Below are 20,920 nucleotides of genomic sequence, written 5' to 3'. Positions count from 1 at the left end.
AACACAAGGAGCATGGGTTCTATCCCTGGTTAGGGAACTAAGATCCCATAGGCCGTGCAGTGCAGCCAAAAAAAAATAGACTGATAATACTTAGTGTTAGCAGGAAAAAAGGCTTTCTATTTCTTGTTCACTACTGGTGGGAGGGCCCATGAATCCGATCTTTGAGGATCTATTAAAGCTTTAAATGTGTAGACCATGACTAATTCCACTTCTTAGCTACAGGAAATCACAGAAGAATGCAAAGATACAAGTACAGAAGATGCTCACTACTGCAACATTTTATGACAGCAAAAAAACTAAAAACTTTCCATCAGGGCTTCCCCGGTGGCGCAGTGGTTGAGAGTCCGCCTGCCGATGCAGGGGACATGAGTTCGTGCCCTGGTCTGGGAAGATCCCACATGCCGCGGAGCGGCTGGACCCATGAGCCATGGCCACTGAACCTGCACGTCTGGAGCCTGTGCTCCGCAACGGGAGAAGCCACAACAGTGAGAGGCCCACATACCGCAAAAAAAAAGAAAAGAAAAGAAAGAAAAGAAAAATTCCATCAATAGACTCTGAATAAATAAATCATGGTACCTTTAGACAATGAAAAACTACGTAGGTATTAAAAGGAATAAGACATAAACGGCTAACAAGGAAAAATGTACGAAGACAGTGGTCAACAAAAAGAGAAAAAAGCCGTTATGAATCACGTAATTGTTTTTTCAAATCAAACAGATAAATAATAAAACTAACTTTGGTGGAGGGTAGAATTTGGGGAGGCTTTCATTTTCTAGGCTATTCCTACATTTTTTAGTTTTGTGATCAAAACAATCAAGGGAGAAATTACAGCTCGTCCATAAAACATTCATTTTTTTCATCTTTACCTGCTGGAGAAGCCGGAGTATGGTGTTGTTTTGCAGCTGTGGGACATACTGTTGTAACTCTGGCTCCTTTTCAGGTTGCTCCCTTACCCAATTTAAAACCTATAAAATCCATTAAATTGAAAAAGAGTTATATTTTCTACACGACAAATACTAAAACACCTGAGATATTTTTTTTCAATTTTCTTAACATACAAAACCACCACACAATGCAAAGAAATACAAAAGGTAATATGCAGCTATTGACTGTTGTCTGAAGGTGACTGACAGCAATGGCTAAATTAGTCGTGCTGCTAATTTACCTCCAAAGGTTTATTTAGCGTATCAGAAATATCTTTTCTCTTGACATAAAAAAAAAAAGACAATGAAATGTGCACCAAATTCAAACACACAGGACAACACTTCTCTCTTAACAAATAAAAATACAACCTAAAACTGCAACAGGGCTGGCTACGTGGTAATGTAACCAAAGCTTACCTTTGTGACTCTGTCACAGAGTTTTAGTGGGTTAAATTCGACTTCTAGCCAATTGTAAAGGTCTTTTACTTCTGGGACAACATACTGCAGCACATTGAATCTGACCTACAGTAAGCAAAACAAAAGGTTTAAATGCTGAAGGTGTTTTCAACTGGGATTCTGAAATGATTATAAATTAAAGAAAAATATACGATTGGAAATCTGGGATATGACTCTAAGATTATCTAGCCTCAACCTCACCTCCTTGAAATTTCTGAAAAAGAAATCCAGGACCACTACTCTGAGTCTCCTGCCCCAAATTATGCAGCTCTCTACAGTGAAACCCCAGAAGAATTTACAAGGGAAATAAAAACTCATCAACACAATCAAAATATTTACAAAGACAATCTGTGTGGCCAACATCGACTAATTTATTATCAATAACAAGTAAAATACCAGTTTACAAACAACTTTATCACACAAAAGTTATTACAGCAGCGTCACTCCTGATAGCCACAAACTCAAAAAAAAAACTCCGGACAAAAAGGGATAGGTTCACATAATATACAGAAACGGTCAAAGCAAGCACAGCTACATTCAATACATGAATAAATCTCCCAGATGGTGAGGAAAAGAATTTCACGTATTATTCCATTTATGTGAAATTTACATTTCATATAAAATATACAAACAGGGAAAATTAATCTGTGGTGTTATAAATCAGGACAGTGGTTCTTCTTGGGGGAAATGGGAGAGTGTTGACTGGAAAAATCTTTTGAGAATTTATGCCTATTACATTTATGATTTGTACTTTAAAAAAAGTTACAGTTTAATACATTTTAAGTTTATATTTGAATAGAACTCAACTTCCTTTCACAATAAAGATGCTGCTTGCATAAACCGCCCTCACAAAGGAGACAAAAAAGTAGTATAATTTTATAAACTCCAAGACTGCCCATTACCAAATCCTATCTTACCTGTGCTCTAACTACATGCAGTGCATGTGACCTTTATCCTTTACTTGTTGGAAACTGCTAACCCAAAGAGAGAACAACTGCAGCCAACAAACCAAGACCCCCAAAGCACAGGAGCACGTACCCCTACAGACTAGGTTCCAAACTGAGGCAACTGTTGGCAGATCCCATCTCCAAGACAGGAGGATGTCCACACTCTCGAGCACTCTAGGTTTATCTCCAGTGCAAAATGCGTGCATGACTGATGTCCCACAGCATTTGAATACTTCCCTTGTAAGTGCCCTTGTATGTTTATAGGAATAAGATGTGATACAAGCATTCAAATAAAATTCCCCCAGTCCTGATTTCATTCCTATCAAGAAATTATTCTATAGCCATCATCAAAAAGTCTACAAATAAATCCTGCAGAAGGTGTGGAGAAAAAGGAACCCTCCTACACTGCTGGTGGGAATGTAAATCGGGGCAGCCACTATGGAGAACAGTATGGAGGTTCCTCAGAAAACTAAAATTAGAATTACCATATGACCCATCAATCCCACTCCTGGGCATATATCTGGGCAAAACTATAATTAAAAACGATACATCACCCCTATGTTCACAGCTGCACTATCCACAATAGCCAGGACACGGAAACAACCTAAATTTCCATCAACAGATGAATGGATAAAGATGACGTAATACACACACACACACACACACACACACACACACACACACACACACACACTGGAATACTACTCAGCCATACAAAAAAACATAATGCCGTTTGCAGCAACATGGATGCAACCAGATTATCATACTAAGTGAATTCAAAAAGAGAAAGACAAACACCATATGATATCACTTATATGTGGAATCTAAAATATGACACGAATGAACCTATCTATGAAACAGAAACAGACCCACAGAGCATAGACTGGCGGCTGCTGGGGGTGCGGGGTATAGAGGCGGACTGGGAGTTTGGGGTTAGCAGATGCAAACTCTTCCATACAGAATAAACAACAAGGTCCTACTATACAGCACAGGGAACTATATTCAGTATCCTGAGATAGGCCATAATGGAAAAGAATATTTAAAAAATGTACATACATGTATAACTGAATCACTTTGCTGTACAGCAAAAATTAACACAACACTGTAAACCAACTACAATTCGATTTAAAATAAATAAATAAATAAATATTCTAGATTTTCTATTTAGCACCCCCTCCAAATAGGGAATGTGCTAGACAGGCTACCATAATCTATTAAAGTACATTTCTCTCTAAAATTAATAATTGGCTTTCTGACCTAACAATACCTTATGAACTTGATTAATCTGAGTCTGTTCCTGAGATATTAGAATCATTCTCTTGGTGATTATGAATTTAGTTATATGAGCCTAAAACTCAGGTCTCGACCTTGCACATATGGTGAACTCAAGTTAGCTATTCTATTCATCTGGCACCAACCAGTACCTTTCTTTTAAACATTTATCTATGGGTACAATGAGGACCCAGATCTGGATGTCCTGGCTACTAACCCTGATCCCACCAATACTCACTCCTCAATAAGTATCTTTAACATCAAGGTGTGCTATGTACAGACATGGGCTCAACGAGATATGGATTATACTTCCAGTTTGGCACATTTTTCAGTATTTAAAAAATTTTTTGCTAGTAAGACCTCTTCCTAAACACAATGCTGTTGTTTTATAATTTAATTCAGTCCCATAAAAACTTTCCAAAACACAAAGCTGATTTTTGCAAGTGGAAGCAGAATAAAACATGGAGGCATACAAAGACAGAGAAATACTGTTTTAGATATTAAGTTTTTTTATAAAAGTTGACCACAAAGGGAATTTGCCTTGCTACTATACAAAGCAGTATGTTACAAGATAAAACTGTTGCCATATAAAAATTGTGTTAATTTTTATCTAAATTAATTGACTGCCAGTAAAGTAAGGCCTATTCTCTAATACCTGTCCCTCTTTTTTTTCTTGTCCCAAAGTAATTTGCTGGAGGTGTACCACAATAACCACTAAGTCAGACTACTACTGTTAATCAGAATCTCTAAAATCTAAACTCCTCTAAGAGTGCAAATCCATTTAAGCATCACTTGCCTGGCATGTAACAGACACTCACATGATAAATTTCCACTGAATTAAAGATTCCAATGTAAAACACTGTGAAGATACAAACTCTTAGGCTCCATATTCTGAAACTGATTTAGTGAATGCAGTGGGTGAAACCTAGAAATCTGCATTTTAAAAAGTACTTCACAAAATTTCAGTGCATAGCCCTGATTAAGAATCACTGCCTTAGTAACATACAATGAAAGTTTAAAAGAAAAAAGTTGGAAACATTTTAACTGTCCAGAATTGGGCCTAATCTAACTCACATTCTTTCCTAGCCTCATTATCATATTTCTAACACCTATCAGGTTGATTTTTTTCTATTGCCCCTGAACATTCTTGCCCATCATCACTTCTCTTACCAAGTGGCCCATATTATTCCTTGAAGCTAGTCCAAGTCTTGTCTGCTACATCAAATTTAACCCCAGCTCACTCAAGACAAAACACCTCAAATGAACACAGTGTTGACTTACACCAGTGGTTCTCAAACTTGTCCATGCATCAGAATTCCCAGCATTTAATAATCATAAATTATAAAACCTGACCATGTAGCTTTCTGTTCAAAGCCATAAGAATGCTAAAACTTATACCAACCATATCGTTAATAAGGCCAATTCGCGTTGGTGGGGCTTGCAGGCCTAGCAGTGTTGCAAGGCGACGCTGTTTTTCAACTATAATGCCGTCCATATCCAGAAGTCGAGCAATATCAGTACGCTCAGGGGTAATGGGGATGGAAAGAGTGGCCAAAAGGACTCTAGTAGACATTCTGGAGAACAAAGTTACAATCTGTTAAATATGTAAATGTTACTTGATAAGCAGAAAGACACTTCTCTTTAATCCTCTAGTAAAATATGCCACTGATAGAATATGTACACCACCATGGTAAACTGTACTCGTAAGTATTCGTCAAAGCATGGGATTAATTAAAAGAGAAATGGACTATGCTAAAATGAACACTTGGAGAAGCAGAACTTCATTCACCCGCTTACTACCGTCAATGTCTTCTAGCAGTGACGGCAGAACAGACACATTTGCATGTACCCCATACTTCCTTATAAAAACATTTAAGGCAGCTTTTAAAACGAAGGGAAAAATGACAATAAGAAAAAGGAAAAAATTACAAGGACCATAAGTGAACATAATTATGGAAAGTGGGGGTCAAAAGCTAAAGCTTCCTTAAAACACAAAAGGAAAGTCGGGTTGAATTCAGAGCACCGTAGGACACTAAGGATTGTGTGCTCTGGAGCACAAGAGTCTAGAGTTGGAATCTCAGCTTCACAATTCCCAAGACTGGAACCTTAGGCAAAATACTTCATTTTCTGAGTCACAAGGCTGTTGTGAGGATTAAGGAAAATAACATACAGAGCAAGACAGCTTAATGATTATGACAGTACTCTTACAGTATTTTCTAATGGGAGAGTATAGAAACAACAAAGGAAAATCAGGTTTTTTCTTATCCCAAACAGACATGGATTACGTACAGGACAGTGAATGACATAATGAACACTATCCTCAAGAGTCATTTTTAAAAAATACATACTAGAAAAATTCATTTATTTGGTTCCATGTATTGCTTTAAAAGCTAAAAGGAAAACAATCTGGTGTATATATTTCTACTAGAGGCCAAAATAACATGGTCTACCAATAAGATACGGTATGTGAGTTGCCTGAGCCCAACTGAAATGTACAATAAAAACCAAACATGACTGAAAGAAAAGTATATATGTTAAAAAAATAAAATGGTCTTTAGATTGTTAGGTTATAGACTATCTATCTACATAAAAATACACACACCAAATATTCTATACAGTTAATGTTTTATAGTTGGGAAAAAGTTACTTGATAGAAGTACTCATTTGTTTTGTCTAATTAGTTCCTAGATTCTAAATACCCATACACGGAGAGAAAGCTAATACCTTAACACTGACTTTCCTAATATTCCATTTTCTCAGTTGGAGAGTTATCAGATAAAAGATAGCTACTGAAGACCAAGAATACTGCCCAAGAAGAACCACGTCAAGATATTTTTGGTAGCTACAACTGGAAGGACTGCTACTGGCACCCAGTGGGTAAACCAGGGATGCTGCTGAAGATCCTGAATGCAGTCCCCTCCACAACAAAGAATGAACCAGCCCCAAATGTCAACAGTGCAGAAGCTGAGAAACCCTCATCAAACACTATCATGCCATTTAGAAGTTATTTCTTTCATAATTTCAATACTATCTGATAATAAGACTCTTACCTTTGCATCTCTTCTTGTGTAAGATTCTTTCTCATTTCTCTAGATAAATGATAAAGACGATGGAGTGTAGATGCATGAAAAAGAGCATTTCCAGATTTCCAAAACACAGTTGAGACTTTGTTATAATAATTTGCCATCAACTGAGGTTTGGGCGGTTTTTTAGACAAGGAGAATAGCCCATGAATATCTTCCACAGCTTTGAATGCTTCCTAAAATTAGTGGTACAAATTACAGTCATTGCATTCTAAACAAACAAACAAATCTAGCTCAAATCTCTTTATGAAACTTAAAATACAGAACACAAGAATAAAAATGGCAAATAAAATGCCTTCATGTGTGGCTGGTTCTCTTTATTCGTCTATAATTCAATATCTGATATATTTCAGAAAAACATCACAATTACAAAAACACTAAATCCTTAAACTGCTTAAAGTAGATTGCCCAAACTTTTTTTAAAAATATGCATATTATCATACTGCTTGAGGGAATATATATTTTAATCTCAAAGGATATAAAACACAATATAGAGGTTATTTGAGTGATAAAGATAATGGATATTTTCTCCCTTTTACTTATCTATTTTTCCTATACTAAGCGTGTTTACTTGTCTTCTATTGAACTTTTTTTCCTCTTTAGTTCATCAGACAGTATTCCAAGGGTGTACCCTACAGAAAAGGAAAATATGGGGAGAGAGCGGGAAATCACATTTCCACTTGGCTGAAAAACTACCAATTTTTAGTTTCTTCCTCTGCAATTTCAATTAGATTTGGTGGGGGAACCAAATATATAAAAACAATTCATGTGAAAATGTCTTTGCAGAATTCTTAGAGTAAAAAGGCCATGCTGAGGACAAGATTCCCAACACCACTGGGATCTCCAATGTATGATATTCACTGTGCATAGCTTACTAAGTCAGGGCAGCACTGAAATATCTAGGAGATAATCTAGTGCAGTGCTTCTGTAGCTCTCTGTGGTAGAGGACAAGTTCATCTTTGTCATTTCTAACCTGTTGCCACCAATACTTTTATAAAATACAATAAAATTACTACAAAAATAAGATGGAAAGATGAACTTAGACTTTTTTCTAATCAGAGTAAACAGACACAAAACTACCATGAAACTTCTTTTAAAAATTTTGTAAATGCATATCCTCCAAGCATTAAGCCATACTTTGAGCACTGAGGTCTGAAAAAGATTACATGATTTGGCTCAGAACTGACAGCAGGCATCAAGAACCAAAATATCTGCGACTTCCTGTCCAGAACTCTTCCTACTCCATTAGACAACCTTAAATTTGTCACCTATCTATTGAAATTAACCAACAGATTATCAAGATGCAGATACTCATTAAGAAAAAAAAGGTAATATGGGCTGTTATTACTACAAAGAAAAGCTAACAGTTCACAACATACCTGCCACAATTCCATGCTGATAGCACTGTCCAACTGAACGAGCCTGGTTTCCAAATGCATGGACTGGCTCTCTGGATTATTAAGATTGATTGCTGTACTTTGGTTATGGTGGCGTTGAATCTGAGACAAGTGCATTCTCAAATTGTCACATAGCTTACGGAATTCAGCCTTACGGGTATATTGGAGGCAGAATTTGAAAGCTATAAGCATAAGTGTAAAATATATTAGGTACTTTCCACCATCAACTTAAGTATTTGAATAGGTTTTATTTCATATACTAAGGTCAGTTATTTTAACAAGATTTACCAAACTCACCATCAGTCTTTATAAGTGATCAGAGTCATAACTCACTTCATGTGCCCTGACCACCTTTTAGACATAATCATCAGTCCTGGTCTAGGACTAAAATACGGTTCTGGGAGAGTTTACAAAAGGAAGCGATTCAAAATTTAGGTCTAGGAGGGACTCACCTTTCAAACACTTCAAACCCTAAAAGAGCAAAAAAATTCTGGTCTGAAATACAATGAACTTTCCTATCTATGTTACTAGAAAACAAGCTTTTGCATTAATTAAAACTAAATAATACAAATTGGGGGTGTGTGGTAACCTAATTTCAACTGTGTACACAGATGTGCAAATGAAGTACTTGCTCCACCATTAAAATACATAGCCATTTTCTACTGTCAAAAATGCAATACTGGGCTTCCCTGGTGGCGCAGTGGTTGAGAGTCCGCCTGCCGATGCAGGGTTCGTGCCCCGGTCCGGGAAGATCCCACATGCCGTGGAGCGGCTGGGCCCATAAGCCATGGCCGCTGAGGCTGTGCGTCCGGAGCACACTCCGCAATGGGGGAGGCCACAACAGTGAGAGGCCCGCGTACCACAAAAAAAAAAAAAAAAAAAAAAAAAGCTATGCTAAAATAACATTTGTCCTTCCCCTAAAAAAGAGTATTTTCTATTTCAAAGGATGCAGTTTAACCACAAGTTAATATTTATCTCAACTGTTATCAAAAAGCCCTAGCTTGTGTTAAATGAAAATTCACATATGCTAGCCATAACGAAACAGATCAGCCAATCAGCCCCATATTAAAAAGAATGGCAACACCTGCTTGTGCCTAAGGCCAAAGTAAGAAAAAGCCAAGAGCCACTCTCAAGTCACTTACAGTTAAAAGGCTGCATTGACAGTAAGGCAAAAAGACAAAATTAGGAAAACAGACTTAACACAGTTCTTCAGATTAAAAGTGCATGCAGTATTAACTACTAGATACTTTTTATGATGATCCCGAGTCATCAAGGTTTAGTTCTATATTCAGTAACACTGTTTAAGAAAGGAAAAATATATAGTTTTTCATAGAATCATGTAAGTCTTCTGGACCTTAAAAAGACTTCAGAAACCCAGTACATGGTTAAGTAGCTTGCCAAAGAATATGCTGTAGAGTCAAAAGTAGAACTCAAGTTTGCCAGAAAGCAATCAAAAAGTTAAGTTTATCTTTTCAGTCACTTGGAAAATTCCAAAATGACTTTAAAAGGTGTTTCAGACATCAGTGGAATATAGAGAAATACCTTGACTAATGAAACAAGTTTCTTATAATCATTTATATAATATTCAAATGAATGCTAATCATCTACAACAATAAAAACTATGTAAAATAAGTACTACAGAGAAAAGGAGGTTAACTTGAACAGTTAATCTTTTGCAAAACCTATCCTTAAGTCAACTTTCAAATCAGTTCTTGTTTTACCTTGTTGGGCAATATCATGGTAGAGACGCTCTACTCTAGAATTGTTTCGAAGAAGGTCCAAACACTGTCTGTATGATTCCCACAGGAATTTAACCCATGGAGTTAAAAGTAATCTGTCTGTACGATCCTGAGTGTCTTCACCACTTACAGCACTTAGGAGAACACTACAAAAATATTTAAAAACATTGAAAACAATTTTAGACATGGTTTCCTACTTTGCCATATGATTAAAAAACCAAAACCAAAATTGATCATTATAAAATAGTTTAAATGTTTACTACAACTCTGGACACACTGTAAAGCTATCACTTAGTGCCAAAGTATTTGAATTCCCAACCTGTATTACAGCCATTTAAATCAGTATACACCCTCCTATCTGATGGTTGTAATTTTCCACCTTTATGAACTTTGAATAGTACATGACTTCTTAAGGATACCATATATTTAAAACTTCAAAGATAAGCATTCTTTCTAGCAAACATCTACTTCAAATGGGTATGATGGAGACACATGTAAAAAAAACAGTGAGAAAAATTTACTTAGCAATTTAACCCACACACCTCTCAGGAGTTTGAATATTATCCAGATCTTCTATGTCTAAGACCATCTGCTGGGATTCTTCTTTAGCAGCTTCAGTTTTCTCCTCTGCCAATTTCAAGTATGCCCTAACAACATCCTCCAGAGATTTGATGTTCACCTAGACAAAATAAATAAATAAAACTTTCCCCAACAAACCATAAAATATTTTAAAAGCAAACTTTATGATATAAAACATAATAACTTTCAGAGGCAAACTCCTCTGAAAATTACTAAAAGCACTTAGGAAAACATAAAAACCCAGCTGTTCATACCTGTTGACAAATGTTCTTATACTGATACAAGCCTTCTTTAGCCAAGTGGCTCTTGCGAAGATCCACACAAAGTTCCAAGTATTTCAACATAATTGGCTCGTGTATCTTTTGCCATGTTCTATGTTTCTTACTTTTCATAACATCGTAAAGAACGTCCAAAGCAGGCTGCTTTTTGCCAACTTCAAGAAATTCTGGAAAAGTAATTCAGGAGAATTAAAATCAGTTATGTATACTATATAAATGCCTAAATCTTGCTTTTTAATTTGGCTGTTTTAATTTCTGAACCTATTACCATCTCTTTTGAGGTTAAATTTATTTTATTTATTTTTTACATCTTTATTGGAATATAACTGCTTTACAATGGTGTGTTAGTTTCTGCTTTATAACAAAGTGAATCAGTTATACATATACATATGTTCCCATATCTCTTCCCTCTTGTGTTTCCCTCCCTCCCACCCTCCCTATCCCACCCCTCCAGGCGGTCACAAAGCACTGAGCTGATCTCCCTGTGCTATGTGGCTGCTTCCCACTAGCTATCTATTTTACGTTTGGTAGTGTATGTATGTCCATGCTACTCTCGTTTTGTCACAGCTTACCCTTCCCCCTCCCCATATCCTCAAGTCCATTCTCTAGTAGGTCTGTGTCTTTATTCCTGTCTTACCCCTAGGTTCTTCATGACATTTTTTTTTCTTCTTAAATTCCATATATATGTGTTAGCATACGGTATTTGTCTTTCTCTTTCTGACTTACTTCACTCTGTATGACAGACCCTAGGTCCATCCATCTCATTACAAATAGCTCAATTGTTTCTTTTTATGGCTGAGTAATATTCCATTGTATATATGTGCCACATCTTCTTTATCCATTCAGCCGATGATGGACACTTAGGTTGTTTCCATCTCCGGGCTATTGTAAATAGAGCTGCAATGAACATTTTGGTACATGACTCTTTTTGAATTATGGTTTTCTCAGGGTATATGCCCAGTAGTGGGATTGCTGGGTCATATGGTAGTTCTATTTGTAGTTTTTTAAGGAACCTCCATACTGTTCTCCATAGTGGCTGTACCAATTCACATTCCCACCAACAGTGCAAGAAGGTTCCCTTTTCTCCACACCCTCTCCAGCATTTATTGTTTCTAGATTTTTTGATGATGGCTCAAATTTATTTTTGACTTCTAAAGCTATGCCAAAATTATCCAAGGTAAAACAATGAAAAATTAATACTATCTCAAATATGACCTACAGGTAAAACTAGATTTCACTCAATTCCTCTGTACCAATTATATCTAAGATATTTTAAAGTTCCAGAAATTCAAGTCATGAGGGAAAACAATCTCCCCCTTGTACATGCAGAAAAATCAAGTATAACTTCGGTCACAATGATCTGGCTGATGAAATTTTTGTTAGTTTATGTTAAGACTTGAGGCAGAAAAAACAAGTTAGATTGACTTTTTTCCTTTACAATCTATTGACTGTGTGGGTCTATTTCTGGGCTCTATAGTTATCATTCTCTATTGATCTGTCTAGTCTTTTGCCAATACCTCACTGTCTTGATTACTGTAGCCATATAGAAAAGTCTTCAAATCAAGTAGGGTGAGTACTCCAACTTTGTTCTTCAGTATTGTGTTGGCTATACAACACCTTTTGCCTTTCCACATAAACTTCAGAATTAGCTTGTAGATCCCTACAGAACAGCTCATGGGGACTTCCCTCGTGGCCCAGTGGTTAAGAATCCACCTTCCAATGCAGGGGACGTGGGTTTGACCCCTGGTTCAGGAACTAAGATCCCACACACCACAGGGCAACTAAACCCGAGCGCTGCAACTACTGAGGCTGCACGCTCTGGAGCCCACGCACCACAATGAGAGAGAAGTCCACATGCTGCAAGGAAAGATCCCACATGCTGCAACTAAGACCCAGCCAAATAAATAAAATAAATAAGTTTAAAAAAAAAAATAGAAAGCTCACTGGGATCTCACTGAATCTATATAACAAGTTTGGAAAAACTGACAACAGTATTTACTCTTCCAATCTATGAGCACAGAATATCACTCCACTTATTTATCCCAGTCTAAACATGAGAAACATATTGAGACAAATCCCAGCTGAGAGAGAAAATACCTGACCAATACTGCTCAAAACCATCAAGGCCATCAACAAACCTAAGAAACTGTCACAACCAAGAGGAGCCTAAGGAGACAACTAAATGTAATGTGGTATCCTAGATGGGATCCTGGAATACAAAAGGGACATTAGGAAAAGCTGAGGAAATATGAACAAAGTATGGACTTTCCTTAATAACAATGTAACAGCATTGATTCATTAATTGTGAAAAATATACCACACAGATGTAAGATATTCATTAATAGGAGAATCTGTGTGTGGTGTATATGGGATCCCTCTGTACTATACGATAATTCTGTAAATCTCAAATTTCTAAAATTAAGTTTATTTTTTAATTGGGAAAGAAAAATAGAACGTAGAGCAAAGAAATGTATACTCTTAAAATTCACCACCTAAACCTGAAGGCATGTACATGGCAATATTTCAAAATCAGTTCCAATCTTAGGTATGTTGCTCGTTTTGAAACTCAATCAAAAGCAAAGTCTCCTCTATCACATTATTTCTGACCAAGGTTAAAATTTGTATTTTTTCTCATCTTATTTTCTTTTGTACACTTAATAGACTAGGGGGTGGTATTTTTCTGGTTATGTTCAACTTAAAACTCAGTAACTGGCAAATTTCACACACAGAAAAATCTCTCCACTGAACATTTGAAAAATAATTTGGCAGAACTAAACACTAGTTTACACTATAAAAAACTTAAAACATCTGTTTTTTAAAATCACGTTTACCTTCCTCCTAAGGAAAAAAAAATCCTTGACAAGAAATTCTTTTAAGTGTTAACCTAACAATGTATAACATTATCTAACATTAACTGTGCTAGGCAAACAGATAAAAATGTCTCTTATTTGGAGGATTTACTAGATCTACAGATTTAGTGAGTAACTCTGTTATTTCTTCTCCCAATTATCACATCTTTCAGGAATGCTGTTTCTAAACATTCCTTCCTCCCGGAAAACTACAAACAATATTCCAACTCTAGTATATTAAAAAGCTTGCACAGGATAAATCACAAAACATACTGAACTTAGTATCTTTAACACAATATCCTACATCATCCCATATTATATCAAATCATATTCCTTACAGGCAAATGAATATAAACCCCTCTTCAATACTTCAACAGTCTCAACATCAAACCTGCCAATATGACAGAAAGGCCATTTTCAGTTGAGTCAATTTTATTACCTCTCCCCAAATAAATCCTACAAAATTAAACAAAGATGTAAGATGTAATACAACTAGATACTTTGTTGAAATAAGCCTTTTCTATTTTAAGGGGAGGACCTACCCATCTTCTTCCTGGAGCATGCACAGATTATTTTAAAACCCAACAGTACTTTAAATGCTTTTCAAAACTGACATACACAGTTTCTATCAGCCAAAAATTGGGGAGTAAATGTTTTTTTAATTTATCCTTTACATTAAGAATATCACAGCAGCACACCAAAATGACCTATTATAACCTATTATATCCAATTCCCAAACTTATGCTGAGGATTTAAATCCTATACTACCATATATAAATACCGCCAACGCAATACAGATGTGGTGACAAAATATTAAACTGTCAAAAAATGATTTACTTTCCCAATATCTTATTTTTAACACCGTCAACGCATGATGTGGTGATAAAATATTAAACTGTCAAAAAATAATTCACTTTCCCAATATCTTATTTTTAAATTCGTGTGGTATCTTAATGTCATTTAAAAAAAACAAAGTCTTGTTCAGTGATACAACTAAAAGTACTTTTCATTTCCTCAACAGCCAGTCAAAATTTAGGATTCCAAATTCAATACTTTCAAACTCCGAAACAATAGTTTCATAAAAGCCAAAGCAAATGCATTAAAAAATAATTTTTCATAGGACCATCACCACCACCAAGAAAAAAAGGAAAACATGGATACCAGGCAAGGATGTTTTTAAAAGAAAACAATGAAATGGAAAGAAGTTTCTCATGATGATCCATGATGGTGAGTTCCTGTCTTTATTCTAACTGATATCTGAGGATATAGTTTAGATGATCCTCTGAATCATCTAATGAAGGGGAAAAAAAGTTTTTGAGGCTGGAAAAAACTATCACACACTAAAACCTCTACTGCAAAATTTACAGAAATGTTCATTTCCAGATTGATATTTTTGAAATAAAAATTAAAATCTGGAATTACCAACTATTACTAGGAGGGTGGGCATTCTGAGTTTACCTTTAAGACACCATGAATGAAACTATGTGTCTACCTATAAAGAAAAACTTTAGGTCAACCCTTCAATTTTACTAGTTTATTTGTGCACCGGACCAAGTAGATAAGCTATAATGTTACACAATTTGTAGGTTTATTAACAACTTCATTTTTAAGTCATTGGTTGTAGAGTGTAAGTTAAAAAGCTGTTACAGGGTCAGAAGCAACTGATTTGGCACTACTTAACAATATAAACCGGAAAAGGGCTTTTTCCAAATGATTCTGGGGAATGAATTTCTTGCCTGTAACTGCTGGGCCAAGTTCTCATTTTCCTGGATGATTGTTTTCCAATTGTTTCCAAAAATATTGCTCTGATAAACTATTCTACACTTAAATTTATTCATGTTTTATTAGAATAACATAATGGATGAGGTCCAGATGTGATTGAGATTACCAATGTTATAGATAAATGAGATTATTTCCATTAAAATAAAATGTGCTTTGATCATCCTATTTAAAGTTTTGTAAGCAGTGTCATTTGCCATCCACATTCTGCTCTTTGACACTAAAAGACAGGATCTCTCTGTTCACAGATCAAAGGTACAGAAATTACTACTTGAGAGGTAAGGCATCTCTACCATCCTACGCTCATCCTACAGTTTAAAGGGGCCTTTTTGAAAAACTACATTAACAAAATTCAAGTTTCCACCTCCATCTCAGTGTCCCTTTCTCATCCTGCCTACTTTAATTTCTGACATTTTCCCCATATTGCCCTCCATGAATCAAATCTATTTCAACTTAGAAATTGTGAGAAAAGATTTAAGATTTGTTACATATCATATATCCCTTCTAATTTAAAAAAATTACTGACATATTAAGTTCATAAAAAGATTCAGAAGGGAGGAGCAAAGGAAACAGGCCTGAACACATCAAATGTGTAATATTTAGGCCATTGAGATTACAGGGCTTTAGCCAATTAACATGGGGGGAAAATGTCTGTTGGTCAAGCATTCAAAGGACTGTAAAATAGATCTGCAGAAGCAATTACAGCAGTAATTTCACCCAAGTCATTTGGTATGCCACAATATAATTCTCTAAGTTTCAAAACATCAAAAAAAAAATTTTTTTTCCCTAACTTTGCTAGCTCATTTTGTAGGGTTAAATTTCCACCTCAATCTATTTTCTTTCCTATAAATTAATCAACATCTGTAAACTTGCCTGTTCTGACTATTAGATGGAGAATTAAAATGGGTGATCAGATCAAAGTTGTAGTTTCAATTGTTTTTAAAACAATTACTCTATTCCACAGAATATGGCACTATCCTATTTCACAGACTGTTACTTCTCCCCGAAATTCTTACTTCTAGTTAAAATAACAAGCACGTGACAAACAGACCTCTGGTCGCGACAGATTATCAGTAGTATCAATTGTATGTACTGACTGAAATTGACCTTTTCCTAAGAGGATTTTCAAACAAACTAACAAAATAAGCTTCACAAGCATAAAAGCTTAACAGACACGGCATACCCACCTACAACATGGATAAGATCCAAAACTTGTTTGGATGGAAGAAGGGTGAAACTAAGAGCAATGAACGCCCTTAACACTTACAAACCCTAAATAAAAAAGTGTTTAAAGACCAGAGGCACGTATAATACATTTGCACCCCCATAATGCCAACGTAATAAAAGCCTCTTGAATAGACCGGTACAAGCACAATGTTTCCCAGAAGCGCCATAAGTTTTCCCATAAGTACACGTAAATAAAAATCGCAAGTAGCAGCGCCGTAGTGAAAAAATCGACTGATCTGGAAGAGACCTTAGTTTTAGGTTCCTAGCTCAACAACTAACTCCCAGAGTGACCTTGGGCAAACCAGACTCCCTAGGCCTCACTTTCGTTATCTTTGATAGAGAACTTGAACTCCCTCTTACAGTATTAACTCTGTTCCAACTTCCTGTGATTCGGAGTAGGCTTCTGAGCTGCCAATAATCAATGCCAGAAAAAATAGGAAACGGGTTAAATAGGTCAGAGTCCCCGAAGCGGAGATAGTGGTCAGAGGAGAGGGTAAGTGGACCCTGACCCCGCAAAGCGCGGGGCTGGATTCGGGGGGTGCCGAGCTGTCTGCGGGAGGGCCGCAGGTGGGACTGCCCGGCTCCGGGCCCGGCGGGAGGTGGAGCCGAGGTTCTGGCGTGCATTGTCCCCGGGAGGGAGCCATGTTTCCTCCTCCCCGGCACTCCCAGATGGCGGCCGGGGGCGCGGGGCCGAAGCTGAAAGCCCCGTGGTCTGGAGGACCAAGCGGAGGCGGGCGGGAGGGAGAAGCTCGGGCCCGGGTAGGCCTGTCTCGGGAGCCGCGGCCCCGAGACCCACCCGGCGGCGGCGGCGGCGGCGGGAGGGACGGGCCCTCGAGCGACGGTTCCCTGCTCCGCGCCTCCCACCCCCCCGTCGGTTGGAGTGAGAAGGGACACCATGCCCAACCACGGCCTGAGTCGGCGGCAGGCAAGCCGCATCGGCCTCCTGTGCAGCCGCAGCTGAGCGGCGAAGCAGCGAGAAGCTGGCCCGGGCGCCTCGACTTCCGAGGCCTCGGGCCGCCCAGTCCGGCGCGCCCTGATCCCCTACTCACCGTTGGCGCGTTTGAGGGCATTTTCCGGCCTCTGGAAATAGGCCGGCATCTTGGCGGCAGGCTCAGCTCACCCGGCGTCAGCGAACTCCTTAGGGGCCCGGGCTAGGAGAGGAGACGAAGGGGTAGCAGCGCAAGGCTCCACGCGCCTCGCCAGCAGTAACCCGCGCCCAGCCGGCCAGAGACGGAAAGGAAAGGGCCACGTGACCCCCGCGCGGCGGCACCGCCGCCGACTAGGCCCCGGATGTAGGGGCGGGCCTTCGCCCGCGCACCGCCCCTCCTCGCGCGCAGGCGCGTTGGCCGCAAGCCTGCCGGCTGACGTGGCGCCGGCCGAAGTCTTCCTAGCTCTCTGGCTGCACCTGGGGACTCCGCGGGGAAATGTTAGAGAGCCGGTTCTCCGCCACCTCACTCTTCGAGCGACAATCTGGGTGGGAAAGGTGAGATTTGGGTCAGAGCTTCTGTCTGGCGGGAAGGCACAGATTCTTCTTTTAACATGACTTGTGCGGAGTCATACAAAGTTAACTGTCAGGTCCCATCCGCCTAGAGAATGTCCTGGCTTGACTGAGTTAAAATGCCGAATTTATTCATTTAACACAGATGCTTTGAGCAGGTATCGTTAGGGCCAGCGATGTTCACCACTGGAGATAGTGGTGACCTGTCACGGACCGGACTAGTATGGGGAGGAGGGTTGTAATAAGTAACTTAAACAAATAAGCAAGCTTATTTCATATCTAGGTAAAATTTTAAAATTGGGGACACAGAGATTGCCTGGGCCCTCAGAGATAGATGAGTACACAATGAGGGTCAAGATAGGATCTTTTCTGGGCCTGGAGAAAAGCATAAATACTTGCTGTTGATTAATGCTCAGTAGAAAACAAGCAACCTAAGTATACTAAAAGCCACTCAGGAAGTGGCAAACGGAAGTAATCAGGGTGATAAAGGTTTTTTCCCTAATCAAGCTACTTTTGTACTATATATGACTGGATAATTTCTCTAATACAGTGTTTTGGAGGGCTTTTCTGACTTGAGTGGAATAAATATGATTCTCAAAAAAACAGTTGTTGGGCTTCCCTGGCGGCGCAGTGGTTGAGAGTCCGCCTGCCGATGCAGGGGACACGGGTTCGTGCCCTGGTCTGGGAAGATCCCACGTGCCGCGGAGCGCCTGGGCCCCGTGAGCCGTGGCTGCTGAGCTGCGCGTCCGGAACCTGTGCTCCGCAACGGGAGAGGCCACAACAGTGAGAGGCCCGCGTACCGCAAAAAAAAAAAAAAAAAAAAAACAGTTGTTAAGGGCACAACTGAAGTACTACATTATACATATTTGCAACATAATGTCTTACAGTTTTAAAACAAGTATAACGTTTTACAGTTTACTGAAATGCTTTCACATTCATTGTTTTGTTTACAAGAATGCTGTAATGAAGGTATTTATAATGACGAACATAATAAATTTCAGGGGTAAACCAAGGTTCACATTTATACATTCGTTCAACAAACTACGTCATATTATCAACAAACCATTACTATGTGCCAGGCTGAGGAGGTAAATACCCCATAGGTAGGTACACAGCAGTTGAGCAGGACAGACTTGGTTCCTGCCTTCTCATACTTTGCAGTCTAGAGAGTGGAAGATTTGAACGCTCATCAGAAGCTCCGTGGAGGGAATTCCTTGGCAGTACAGTGGTTAGGACTCCGTGCTTTCACCACCCAGGGCCTGGGTTCAGTCCCCGGTCAGGGAACTAAGATCCCACAAGGCTGAAAAAAAAAAAGAAGCCACGTGGAAACGGAGACACCACTCCAGTCCAGGCCCCCATCGTCTTTCTAGGCCCATCTCTCCGCACACTCAGTGTCTTTTCAGTGCCCGAAACAGCCGTCTCCTACCTCCAACCCAGCGCATGCCATCACTTCACTTGGAAATTCACCACTGCCCATTCCTTGCTCTGGCAACAATCACCTATACACGTCACTTCTGCCAGGATTCTTCCCTGGCCCCCAGATAAGTTTAGGTGCCAAGGCATTGAGCGCCAGTAACATCCTCTCTTAACACTGACCATACTTCAGTGTAATTACTTGCAGACTATAAGTTCAGAGAGGGGAAGGACCATATTTGTGTTGTTCACCACTGTATCCCCAATGCCTGGCAAGGCATCAGGTAGACAAGATACTCTCAAAAAATGCTGGAGAGAGAAATGAATAAATCCTTACATAAATATTTATATAATACATTTTCCTACCTTACACATGGGGAGGTAACAAGTTTAAAGGCCAATGTGTGTCACGCTTCATTCATAGAGCATCTGCCCATCTACACGGAGCGCTCGATATCCCTAAGCCTCAGCATGCAAATAGTAAAGAAGAAACAAGAATGTTCTTCACCCAAAGCTCCTAATGGCACTGATTCTGAACCTCCAGTTGTGCCAAAGTTCACTCATGATTTTCTGAGGTCAGTGCTCAAAGATACCATGCTTTCCTGCACATATATATACCGCCCCTCCCCAACCCCCCCCGCACTGTTACCTGACTAACTCCTGCTAGTACTTCAAGCTTCAGCCCAAAGGCTTCCTCTGCAAAGCCTTTTCTGCCAGCGGGGGCCCTACCCAACTTCCCCTTTGCCTGTGCTCTTTGTTCAGGCCACCGTTAACTCCGTCACTGGGGCCAGCCCTGAGCACTCTGCTGCCCCTGCCACCTTGTCAAGGGGTGGCTGTGTTCCTCCATCAAACCACTGGTGCCTGGAGGTAACCAGTGACCGACTAGCTCTTCCCACTAGCTACTTCCAGAGCGTGCTCTCTCTCTTTCTCTCTCCTCCCTTAAATTCTGAGTTTTGACATTCATGCCATCAGTCTAGGCCACATGTGATTCCTCCGCACTGCAGTCCTCTACAGGCATCTTCAGAACCCAGGTCACATTCCCTCATTCCTTGGCTCTTAGTTCTGGCTCCCTGTCACTCTCTCCAACACCACCATCGTAATGATTCGTGGGCTCTATACCCTTGTATCAGTAAATGATCCTGGCCACCTGGCCTTCACTACGTGTCCTCTACCTGAGCTCAGCCACTCACACATGGTGATACCCTAGAGTCTAGACCAAGAGTCAGCACACTTTTTCTATAAAGGGCCAGGTAGTAATTATTTTAGGCTTTGCAGGCCAGGAAGCAATGTCTTCAATTATTGGAGCAACTGTTCTTACTAAAAGGATAATAGTCTTTTTTTTAAATGTATTTTAAAATGTGAGAAAGCATTCTTAGCTCAAGGCTGTATAAAAACAGGCAGCAGGCCAAATTTAACCCACAGGCCATAGTTTGCTGACCCCTAACCCAGACCTTGTCACACTAACCGTCTCAGTTCCCAA

General features: G+C 39.2%; 1 protein-coding gene and 1 non-coding gene across 2 annotated transcripts in view; both read right to left on the bottom strand.

Moving 5' to 3' along the window:
• EIF3A (eukaryotic translation initiation factor 3 subunit A) overlaps positions 1 to 17,767 on the bottom strand; it is a 32,726-nt gene extending 14,959 nt beyond the window's left edge. The window contains exons 1-9 of the mRNA XM_065893967.1: positions 17,579 to 17,767; positions 10,651 to 10,841; positions 10,360 to 10,496; positions 9,800 to 9,963; positions 8,061 to 8,260; positions 6,649 to 6,857; positions 5,001 to 5,172; positions 1,341 to 1,445; positions 867 to 965 (exon numbers count right to left, since the gene is read on the bottom strand). Of these exons, the coding sequence (XP_065750039.1) occupies positions 867 to 965; positions 1,341 to 1,445; positions 5,001 to 5,172; positions 6,649 to 6,857; positions 8,061 to 8,260; positions 9,800 to 9,963; positions 10,360 to 10,496; positions 10,651 to 10,841; positions 17,579 to 17,627 (1,326 nt within the window). The 5' untranslated portion in view covers positions 17,628 to 17,767. The remainder of the gene's footprint in view (positions 1 to 866; positions 966 to 1,340; positions 1,446 to 5,000; positions 5,173 to 6,648; positions 6,858 to 8,060; positions 8,261 to 9,799; positions 9,964 to 10,359; positions 10,497 to 10,650; positions 10,842 to 17,578) is intronic.
• On the bottom strand, positions 1,111 to 1,240 carry LOC136136727 (small nucleolar RNA SNORA19). The gene has a single exon (XR_010656668.1). It is a non-coding gene; the product is annotated as a small nucleolar RNA SNORA19 (small nucleolar RNA).
• Positions 17,768 to 20,920: the final 3,153 nt, after the last annotated feature.

This window comes from Phocoena phocoena, chromosome 16 (genome assembly GCF_963924675.1).
Source record: "Phocoena phocoena chromosome 16, mPhoPho1.1, whole genome shotgun sequence".
NCBI classification, from domain to species: domain Eukaryota; kingdom Metazoa; phylum Chordata; class Mammalia; order Artiodactyla; family Phocoenidae; genus Phocoena; species Phocoena phocoena.
Note: the sequence above shows the minus strand (reverse complement) of the source record. Positions and strands in the feature narration are given on the sequence as shown.